This window comes from Cornus florida, unplaced genomic scaffold (genome assembly GCF_030987335.1).
Source record: "Cornus florida cultivar Cherokee Brave unplaced genomic scaffold, ASM3098733v1 CherokeeBrave_3.0.0_Hap2_Chr07, whole genome shotgun sequence".
In the NCBI taxonomy this organism is placed as follows: Eukaryota; Viridiplantae; Streptophyta; class Magnoliopsida; order Cornales; family Cornaceae; genus Cornus; species Cornus florida.
In genome coordinates this window covers 1538186-1549490 of record NW_026775577.1, presented here as the reverse complement: position 1 = coordinate 1549490, position 11305 = coordinate 1538186, and the positions used below count along the sequence as shown (strand labels likewise).

At 34.3% G+C, this 11305-nt stretch overlaps 1 protein-coding gene across 2 annotated transcripts; it reads left to right on the top strand.

Annotated features, from left to right (window-relative positions):
- The first annotated feature begins 283 nt into the window (after window positions 1-283).
- LOC132315685 (glucose-6-phosphate 1-dehydrogenase, cytoplasmic isoform) lies at window positions 284-11052 on the top strand. 2 transcript variants are annotated; one of them, XM_059814030.1, is made up of 16 exons: window positions 284-410; window positions 1024-1269; window positions 1473-1558; window positions 1967-2036; window positions 2131-2317; window positions 2781-2938; window positions 3023-3091; window positions 4007-4065; window positions 4628-4664; window positions 7423-7494; window positions 7956-8103; window positions 8197-8292; window positions 8985-9055; window positions 10186-10301; window positions 10483-10528; window positions 10615-11052. In XM_059814030.1, the coding sequence occupies exons 2-16, from the start codon at window positions 1099-1101 to the stop codon at window positions 10780-10782; spliced, it is 1554 nt and encodes a 517-aa protein (XP_059670013.1). In that variant the 5' UTR covers window positions 284-410; window positions 1024-1098; the 3' UTR covers window positions 10783-11052. The 2 variants fall into 2 exon arrangements, with proteins under 2 accessions (XP_059670013.1, XP_059670014.1); XM_059814031.1 differs by lacking the exon at window positions 284-410 and adding an exon at window positions 446-567.
- Window positions 11053-11305: the final 253 nt, after the last annotated feature.

Below are 11305 nucleotides of genomic sequence, written 5' to 3'. Positions count from 1 at the left end.
TGTTTTCCATCAATTTTTCATTCCTCCTGCCAAGACAAACGGACCATAAAAACATGAAAAAGAGATAAAAGTAAGAGATATTGTTGCGCATCCCTTTTCCGTTTCTTTCTTTCCTTCCAACCAAACGACATCACCCATCATTTCACTACCAAACAAAATATCAATCTTTTAGCGTACTTGGCTCGTAAAAGGGAATCAACGTAAAATTTTTCTACAAATACCAGTAAGTGTTGAAAACGCATCGTACGCTGTCGTATTGACGACGGCGGCTGGTAAGAATCAAACGGAGGAGATAAAGAGAGTTGGTGGACAGCTCAAAAAAACCAATTTAAAATACCGGTCATCAAACACGACACACACACTTTCGCTCTCTAAAATCAATTTCCTCTTGCCCAAGATCGTATCGAAAGGTAGTGTTGACTATTTATCTCTTGACTTATTTCTGATAAATATATATTTTTATTTTGGATTCACATTTCTCTATTGTGTGATCTCCATACTGTGATAGTCTTGATCTGATTCCCCATCTTCACACCACTAATTTCAATTCATCATCCATTTATTTAGGTTCGTAATCTTAATTTTACTGAATTATTGGTTTTATGAATGAATTACCTGCTGATTATCATTTATTTGATCTGAATTCTGTTCATATCTGGAAATTTAGGCCCAATAACCTTATTCGATGTATGTGTCTGTATGTGTGCATATATATATATATATATATTGTATCTAAATTGTTAACAGTATAATTCAGTTTCTCAGTGTTATCTAGAGTGTTTTTAATGTTACATTGTGATCAATTGATGTCTTAGATGAGTTGAATCAGAGTAAGTTCTTGACGATTTTGAAGTTTATTCTTTCTACTAAAGCTGAGACCAATCACTTTATGAACTGATTTTATGTCGTGGGCTGTGAATGAAGTCAACTAGTTATCCTATACTGGTGGAAATTATTATTTTACATATTCCTGATCAATTAAAAAATTTGCTTGACAATTATTTTATGTTTATTTATGTGTAGATCACAGGGTATAATTGATAATACTTATCAATTGTGAAAGAGTTTTGGCTCTTGCTTACTTGTTGATTTTGAAAGATGGCATACGGCGAATGGTCCATTGAGAAAAGAGCTGGTCTTAGAAATGATTCTTTCTCAAGGGACACTGAAGTTCCTGAAACTGGATGTCTCTCCATTATTGTGCTCGGTGCTTCGGGTGATCTTGCCAAGAAAAAGACTTTTCCGGCCCTATTCAACCTTTACCGGCAGGTTTGATGATATGTTGTTATCATGAATATATGTTTCTTCACAATATAATTTCAGAATGAAAATGGGAATAGTCATTAGATTATGCCGTGTGTACCAAGTCACTCGGGAAATCAAGAATTACGCGATTCCTCTTTTTCTCTGTTATAGATTGTTTTGTTGTCCTTCTACAGCTAACTTTGGATGTAAATGTGGTGTGTTCACAGAAATTCTTGCCACCAACTGAAGTTCATATTTTTGGCTATGCAAGGACCAAGATTTCGGATGATGAGTTGAGAAATCGCATACGCGAGTGAGATTTCCTTAGCTTTGGCTTTTACTCCATGCTTCTCAATTGCGGACTTCTCATAACATGATAAGAAAAGAACGCTTTACTTGAGGATCATTACTAATTTTCCAATTTAATAAAAATATGTCGATCACATTTATATGAGAATTATATATACTTACTGCCCACCTTTGAAACGTGCGAACTTTGATTGAGTTTTTGCATTGTACGCTCAGTTTCAATTTTGTTGGCATTGTGTCTGTTTGCTTTTTATTAATCTTAATTCTTTTCACTGATCCCCTGACAAGTTTTTGTCAGGTAATTTTTATTTTCAGTTTGCTTATAATATGAAATGCTTGTTTCAGTGGCCGGTGGCCAATGGTTGTAGTGGTTTATTTGGGTTTCGATTGATATTTTAATCAATGACTGCAGATATCTTACCCAGGGCAAAGGTGTTTCTTCATCAGTGCACTCGGAAGATGTATCAAAATTTCTGCAGTTGGTAAGAAGAGCTATTGCTTCTTCATTAATTTTGTATCCTTCATTAGTTATTTGCTATGCAGTGATGTGAAATGGCTTTGACAAAATTTTTGTAGATCAAATATGTAAGTGGCTCTTATGATACAGAGGAGGGTTTTCGTGCATTGGACAAGGAAATATCTGGGCATGAACTCTCAACGAATAGTGCAGAAGGATCATCTCGAAGACTTTTCTACCTTGCCCTTCCTCCATCAGTATATCCATCTGTCTGCAAGATGATCAGGAATTGTTGCATGAATAGCTGTATGAATTTCTATCTTGAAATTTTTTTTTGTGAATGTTAATGAGTAACAATGTATAATTCCTGTTGATCCTTCTGTGAAAATACATGATCTTCTATTTACACAGTATCGCTTCAATGCTAGTATATAGTTTGTAATAGAAACTTAATATGTATCAATGGGATAATCATCAGACTTTTGTGTTTCCAAATTTGTCAGAATATTTTCTTCTCTTTTGTTACTTTGGGACGATAAATATCTCTTTACTATTTTTAGTTTGATATAAAGCTCTTTTTTTTCTCAAGACAAATTTTTTATGTAATCTAATGGATTTAAAGTCAGCTCATCAAGCATGTTGGTTTTATGATTGCATTGGGTTTTATGATTCCTTAATTAATTAGACATAGGCTGGAGCTTCAAGTGATTTTTAAAAAGAATGTCTTAGTATAAAATCTTTGTGAACTCCTTAATTTTATCCTTTTCAGCTGACCGTGGTGGATGGACAAGGATTGTTGTAGAGAAGCCTTTTGGAAAGGATTTGGATTCGGCAGAGCAACTGAGTACCCATATTGGGAAGCTATTTGAAGAACCACAGATTTACCGTATTGATCATTACCTGGGAAAGGAATTGGTGCAGAACTTGGTAATTATCTCAGAAGTTGTGGAGTATATCCAGTGGCTTAGACACTGCTGATTACTCTTTTTATGTCATTTCAAAATTTTGCAGTTGGTGCTTCGTTTTGCAAATCGCTTCTTTATGCCGCTTTGGAATCGTGACAACATTGCTAACGTACAGGTGAGTATCCTTCTCATTTGTATTTTTTATTATTATTATTTTTATTTTGGTACATGAAACAGGTGAGTATCCTTCTCATTTGTATTTTCTATTATTGTTTTTTTATTTTGCTACATAAAAGGCGCCCTGCATTGCTTGCGCCTTTTTCTCTCCCATCCCTCCCGCCTCTAGCCTTTGAGTGGAGCTTAGAGACAGCTGTCAGCCGGTGCTTAGGCAGACACCCCATTGTTTTTTAAAATATTTTTTGCTGTTCAAAATGGTGAATCATTGACTGGACATTAGTCACATTACTATATTTTTTTATTAAACAGAACATAACTGTGGATTTACCTGCTATATAATTTGTCATTTTGTATTCTCTTGCTTATAGTGTGGTTTCAACTTATATTTTCTGATTATTGTATCAGAAGATACCATGATGACTAGAGCTTTTCATTCTTTCTTTTTTTATTTTTTATTTTTTTATTTTTTATGTTGATGGTGTAGAGCTATTGATTTATTGAAAAACTTACTAGGTGGTTCTTCTTTTTTTTCCTTTGAAAATATCCACACAAAAAAGGAGGTAAAATCAAGATGTTTGATGCATCAAGATTTTATTATGCTTTATGGGGATTGGTTTTATGTGAATATGTTGCTTTATGCACAATCTTTTTATTAGAAGAACTGAGGCTTTTGGCTTTTACTTTTGAGAAATCTTTATCATTACATAAATTTGGATCTTAACTTTTATTATTTATTGGCCCCTAAATTAATGTTTGATCTGGCGCTAAGGCCATGCTAGAATTTTTTTTCTTTTCTTCTTAATTTACATCCATATCTTCGAATTCTCACCCAAAATGTCACAGCTTGAAAATTTGATGAGTATCAATGTATGATATCACCAATGTTAGTCTCTTTTGTTGGTTTCTTTTGCAGATTGTGTTTAGGGAGGATTTTGGAACTGAAGGTCGTGGTGGATATTTTGATGAATATGGGTATGTTTGGTTGATGCATTAAGATTTCTCATGTGCTATAATTTATTTATTCTGTCTTTTGTTTTTTAATTTAGTATTTATAAATAAGAAAACATGTCTCTCTCTCTCTCTGGTTTTACCCTGCATAAAGATTTCTCATGTACAAAAATTTCTTTCTTTTTTTTATTTGTTGAGTATTTATAAATAAGAAAACACGGTTCTCTCTCTCTCTCTCTCTGGTTTTACCCTCTACAAAAACCTTGATCTCTTTATTAGCATCTTGTGCATTCAATTTTTCATTCTGCAGAGTGATGTTTCATTTTTTTCTACTAGAGGTCCAAGGTTCAATTCCAAAATGTAACATAAAAAGATATATATTTAACTTATCAAAAAAAAAAAAAAAGTTTCATTTTTGTCATCAACTTTGTCCTTGTATTCCCTGCTGTAGGGGAAAAAGACACTGTGTGGAATTGGAGAAGCATTTTGGGTTATTATTCCATCTTCCTTCTTTGCATCTTATATTACTGAGAGTTGATGACTAGGCTTATACAATGTAATATCTTTTATCATTTTCATTTTGCAGAATTATCCGCGATATTATTCAAAATCACCTACTGCAGGTGAGACCAGGATATTGAATTTGTCTTTCTTGTTCAAATAAATAAGTTACCAACACCTAAATAATATTGAATCTCTCTCTCTCTCTCTCTCTATATATATATATATATATATATATATATATATATGTAGTCATCACCGTCATCATCATTGCCTTTATACCATATGAATTGTAGCCTGATTTATTTATATTAACTATAGTGAAATCTGTATGTTTGTCACCAGAATGTTTAGCTCCAGTGGCATCTCATCCTTCTCCCACATGGGAGGTTGAGGATTCAAGCCCTTGTTGAGGCAATAGTGGGTTCTTGTAGGATGTGCGTGTAGATATATCAATGAAAAAAATACAGTCCTCCACATGGGAGGATGAGGATTTGAACCCCTTTTCAGCAGTAGTGGATGTGCGTTGAATGTTTCTGTCTTACCACAATGAAAGAAATACATAAATTTTATACTTATATAACAATAAAATATCATAGGTTAACATTGATGAGGAACTTCCTTATAACGAGAACAATAACTGATGGTGCTTTGCTCCTATCATCTTGTGGATCAAACAAGCAAAAATCTGGCACTTGATTTGCCCTCAATTGGGAGAGAGGTGCCCATTTTTCTCCTCTGTTCCCACCTTAGGCTGTTGTGGTTGAAAATTTGAGTTCTCATACATATGTTTATCCCAGGAATTTAGAGAGAGATAGTAAATGAGGGTTTAAATGGGAAAATCTTACAAGGAAGCATGATTTAGCATAAAACCTTCAACGCATTCAACGTAAATAATGGAGCTTCACATATATTAAAAGACAATTAATGCCGAAGTTTAGGTTTGTACTCGGTCCACCCCTCCTCACACCCCCGATCAACAGGGACCATATTTGGTAATGACTCCATTTAAACCATTGTGACATAAGTCCTAAATTTTATTCTTCAAACCCTAAAGCCTAAAGGACATATGAGCATAAGAAAGTATGGTAATATTCTCATTAAATACTTCAATTGAAGCTCTTACACCTAAAATACATGTGCAACCATATTGGTTTTTGGGACCTGTGTTAAATAAGCCTTGAAAATTGTATGGTAGATTGCACTGCAACCAAAAGCTTTTAGTACTTTGTTTTATTACTCTCCTCTTCTTAGAGAAAAAAAATCAGACTATTGTTTTATAATCCTTCAAGATAGAGAAGGTCCTCGTATCATCTTGGAATACTTGATAGATCTTTGCCTTCTGTATCAAATTGGTGTAACCTTACACCTGCAACAAAATTTTGAAACACACACCATACTGGGCAATGACCCTTTATTGTGGGCAAATGAGTATGCTGCTTTTTAAAATTATCTAAAGATGAGAGAGATTAAAGAGGGAGAACAAAGCTCTCCTTCACTAGTGAAGAAGGGGGAGATAGAAAGAGGGAGTGTGCTAGAGCGACTTCCATGCCTCTCAAGAGACATATAGATAGATAGAGAGAGAGAGAGAGATGAGAAGAGAGGAGGTAGAAGGGTGTTGATAGCTTTAGAAGCTTTGATTCCTGGGTGTATGCATCACATTTTATTTGTCATGCAACTGTTATCTGATTAAATAATTGAAAACTATTGGTCTCAGTTTTCCATCTCAAAATTTGGGAAATTTGTTATGTTCAGGGCTCGTTATTCATTAGTGTGGCCCTCTCTTCTACATTTACCAAGTATTTCCTGTTGCAATTTCAAAACCTTCTATTTTACTTTTTATTTTATTTTTCTCATTGATTATATAGAGATTAGTTATCTTATATTTGCTGCTGGTTAAATGAAATACTTTCATGTAGCACAGCTAATGTTGCATGTCTGTCTGGTTCATCCAGTTTTTGGTTACCATCTCTTCCTTATGTACCTGAAATATATATATATATAGATAAATATTTTTAAGATACTTTTATTTTTGCAAAACGGCAATACGAATTGGATAAATGATGACTAATTGTCATTATTGGTTGCTGCGTGTTCCTTTTCATCTCCATCATTACAAATCATTCTCTCTTTTACTTATCAAAAAAAAAAAAAAAAAAAAAAATTACGAATTAATGCATTCTTGTGAGGTGATGGCAAAAAAAATGTCCTCGTCTGAAATATTTTGGTTGGGTGGGGTTATTTTTTTGCCTGATTAGACATTGTCTAGACCGTGCCACGTTCAGATTTTGTATAGTTATATTTTAAAGATATTTTTACTTTTAGAAAACGGTAATATAAATTGGATAAATGATGACTAATTGTCGTTATTGGTTGCTGCATGTTCCTGTGACAGATGAATTACGAATTAATGCATTCTTGTGAGGTGATGGCAAAAAAAAAAGTCCTCATCTGAAATTTTTTGGTTGGGTGGGGTTAATATTTGCCTGATTAGACATTGTCTAGACCGTAGCACATTCAGATTTTGTATAGTGGTGTTCAGTTTGACCCATTACTAATTTGTCTTGTTGGGTATCTGGGGAAAAAAAAGAGCATTACTATTTTCTGGCACAATGTCTGTTTGTCATGCTCAAAAGCCATTTTTTTTTTTCTGGGGGGTGGGGGGGCGTGAGAGAGTGGTTTATAGAGGTCATCTTAATGGGAAAAAAATGAAACCAACCCTTAACTTCTGCTGCCTACTTGGAAGCTCTTGGTACTGCTTCTATTGTTTTAATCATGCATGTAAAAGATTTTTATTTTACAAGGTTTGATGACAACGTTTAGTAGTATTATAAAACATGAATTTCCAATTAACATAAAATATGTTCAATCCCACTGCAGGTTCTTTGCCTGGTTGCCATGGAGAAGCCTGTTTCTCTTAAACCTGAACACATTCGGGATGAAAAAGTTAAGGCAAGTGTTTTGGTTTACTTGCTTATGAGAAATCAATTGTCTGCTACTTCTATTAATTCTCCTACTAATTTGTGTCCTTTGACACTCTTAAGTATACACAAACAAGGTGACACACTTAATTTGTGTGAAGAGTTGAAAATAAGTTTCTAGTGCTTTGCTCGATCAATATAAATAATGAGTTAATGGAACATAAATGCCACTCTTATTATTTTCTTTCCATTTCTCTCTTTATTTTCTACCACCAAAATAGAGGATAATGGACATAAATGATGTAAAAGAATTGTAATGTACATTTGATCTGAAGGACATAATAGTCTCTACACAGTGGATTCAAATGAGTATATATGTTCTGCACACAACAATTAACAAAACTCTCCTTCAGTAATTTACCACATTCTTTATAAGTTGTGTGTTATTGAGCATTCCTTTTCCTCTTCCACATCATGTTATGTGAAATTCAGGTTCTTCAATCCGTAAACCCAATTAAAGATGAAGAGGTTGTTCTTGGACAATATGAAGGCTATACAGAGGACCCAACTGTTCCTGACAACTCGAACACTCCCACTTTTGCAACTGTCATTCTGAGGATACACAATGAAAGATGGGAAGGTGTGATATGATACAATATAATTATATGTTTCTAATGTCTTTCATTTTAATATTTCTTCACAGCTTACCATCACCATGAATTACATGTTGCAGGTGTTCCTTTTATACTAAAGGCAGGGAAAGCATTAAATTCAAGAAAGGCGGAAATACGTATTCAATTTAAAGATGTTCCTGGTGATATATTTAAATGTATGGTATCAACCTCCTGTGATTTTGACCAACATCTGTTCAACTTATGATCATCTTTACAAGTTTTCTATATCAAAAACTAGACTGCAACACCAGCCAGTAATATTTTGACAAAACTAGCATTAATTTTTATTTTTTTTCCTAGTTGGTACTCACACACACATGCCTCCACTGAGGCTCGAACCCCTGACCTCCCTTTGGAAAGTAAGGGCTTAATACCGCTAGGCCACTGGCATGTTGGTAAAACTAGCATTAATTGAGGGACCTTGGTGAAATTAGTGCTATTTGGAGGATGTATATGGAAGTCAGTTCAGTGGAGGCTTTTAAGCCCTCACTGGTCGTCTCACACGATAAACTATATCATAGCTAGTATTCATGCATCAATGGAAGTATGGAAATTATTGTTTACCAAGGAGCTTTGAAGATTAATGTATTGTAATTGGAAAAGAAGGGAAAAATTGGCATTCAATCCCAGTAGTAAGCCTCTCTATCAATATGATAATGCACAAGTAACATGTACATAAGCTCAGTGTGATTTTACCTGTTTTCTTTATGATTCAACCAAATTTTCATTTCAACTTTTTTGTAATATTTATTTATTTATTTTAAGCTAAGATTTATTTATTTAATTTTTTTATCATGTATTCTTTGCTTAAAAAATGTCTTTTAAATCACAATTTTACTATTTTTAGGTAAAAAGCAAGGAAGAAATGAATTTGTAATTCGTCTGCAGCCTTTAGAGGCCATGTACATGAAGCTTACGGTATGTGAATGATTTTGGTTATCTCATTATGATTTTGTGAGACTGCCTTTTCTATTCCAATAAGGTCATTATTGGAGCTATATTTCCGGTGATGTTAAAGTAGTACCTGGTTATGGTTTCATATGCATCTTCATTGTTGAAGTAACGTTGTGTGTGTTTGTAAGTATGTCAATTGTGTGGTTGTCTTACCAAGGAACTACATGATCAATTGAAGATTGGAAGTTGAAGACAGATCTGGAATGTATGTTGCATTAGTTCATTCTTGGACTCAATCATGCATTAGGGATTGCAAGTGATTTGGCTGACAGAGGGTCTAGGTTGGTCAATTGGTTAGATAGTCAACTTACCGTCAACCTAGGTGACCATGGACACTAATTGAACTTAATGGAGATGAATTTTTGCAAATTGGATCTTGAAATGCATTATAGAGCTGAATCGAGCAAGGAATAGATCCCAGGTGCTTAGATGATTGATCCCTAGCAGAGCAGAGTCCAAATGATGGATCCCCATATATAGTGAGGAGCGATCCCCTCATTCCAAGAATGCTAAGGATGCAGAGCTTTGAGTTTTTAGAGCTTTCCTTACTTGAATTGAACTTGAAGTTACCAAAACTTGTCCAAGCACTTGTGGAAACTATAAGTAGTATGAGTCCAGTAAGTATGAGAAGATGAGAAGTTGAGAACAAAGACAAGAAACATGAGATAGCAAGAAAACTTGAAAAAATCATTATGAGAGTTCTATTTGCTTTGTTTTGTCACGTAATTAGCATTTGATTAGATAAACCTATATGATTACTATGTGATTGAGAATTTCACAAGGAGCTACCTTGTGAAAAATGCTTGAGTTAATTTTGATAATGCTTTCATTTACTTAATGAAAAATTTATTTTTTTCATATCATAAAGTTTTATAAAAGAACTTTGAAAACTTGATTCCAATGGTCTGGTCAGTAGGGAATGCACTTGCAGTTTTTGTTGTATCTATATAGGTATTTGAATCCCTCAGCATTTTCCCAAGATTCTGTTGTTAGGATCTATATATCTAATTTATAAATTCTCTCTTAAAAAATCGTTGCGAAATGAACCCCAAGATTTTCACACATCCACTGATTTCAGGCTCTCTCATGTGCAGGTCAAGCAGCCTGGGCTGGAAATGTCTACTGTTCAAAGTGAACTAGATTTGTCATATGGGCAGCGGTATCAAGGGGTTACCATTCCTGAGGCTTATGAACGTTTAATCCTTGACACGTATGTCCACAAATCCTTCTATATGCTCATATCATGTTTATTTATCTGTTTTAAGCTGTATATATGCTTGCCTTTGCTTTAAGCAGTATAAATGAAATTGTACCGAGCATGTAGGAGCTAGTGAACATCATCATGATGACATATGCTTAAATTAATAATAAGATCGGATCTTATTTTGCAGAATTAGGGGTGATCAGCAACATTTTGTGCGCAGAGACGAGTTAAAGGTATTTAGAAATAAATCTGGCTAATTATTTGAACATACACTGCCTAAAATTCCCAAATTGACATTTTGCGCTGTTTGAATCATTAGGCGGCTTGGGAGATTTTTACGCCACTTCTGCACGGCATAGATAGGGGAGAATCCAAGCCGAAACCTTACAAGCCAGGTAGCCGAGGTCCAACTGAAGCAGATGAGTTGCTGGAACGAGCGGGTTATGTTCAAACGCATGGCTATATATGGATCCCTCCCACCTTGTAACATAGCATACCGCCTCTATAAATAATCTTCCAGTTGCTGTATGAGCCTGGGGTTTTGTTAGAGCCCACTTGTAACAGTTTATAGATGTTGCATGCCTCCATAAAATATATAGATCAGTACGCTGCTTGGTTAATATGCCACGGAAATGTCCTGTTGAAATTTTTTAACCTTAATGGGCTGTTCATTTAGAACATGAGCTCAGGTGTGGTGTGTATTGCTATTCAGATGTAATAAAATGTGTTCCAAGCCAATGCAAGTGAATTTGGATTACTAGTGAATTCCCTTCTTGAATGAATTGTTATGTGTTTTTTGTTTTTGTTTTTGTTTTTTTATCGGGCAAGAAACTTATTCATAATGGATTTTTGAATCCTTAACCTTCCATTTTGGAGGGTAAAGAAGTATCACTAGGTTACTGGTAGACATTTTTATTCAAATAATTTAAAACGATGTCTCTCTTTTGGATAAAAGATGAATTCCAAAAGAAAATGTCTTACAATTCTTACATATTAGAAAAATTTAACAA

Bases quoted from the DNA above. Each gene is read 5' to 3' on its own strand.
- LOC132315685 (XM_059814030.1), top strand. From the start codon at position 1,099: ATGGCATACGGCGAATGGTCCATTGAGAAAAGAGCTGGTCTTAGAAAT. The intron at 4,665-7,422 runs GTGAGACCAGGA...ATCCCACTGCAG, and splicing joins TTCAAAATCACCTACTGCAG to GTTCTTTGCCTGGTTGCCAT. The intron at 8,104-8,196 runs GTGTGATATGAT...TACATGTTGCAG, and splicing joins ACACAATGAAAGATGGGAAG to GTGTTCCTTTTATACTAAAG.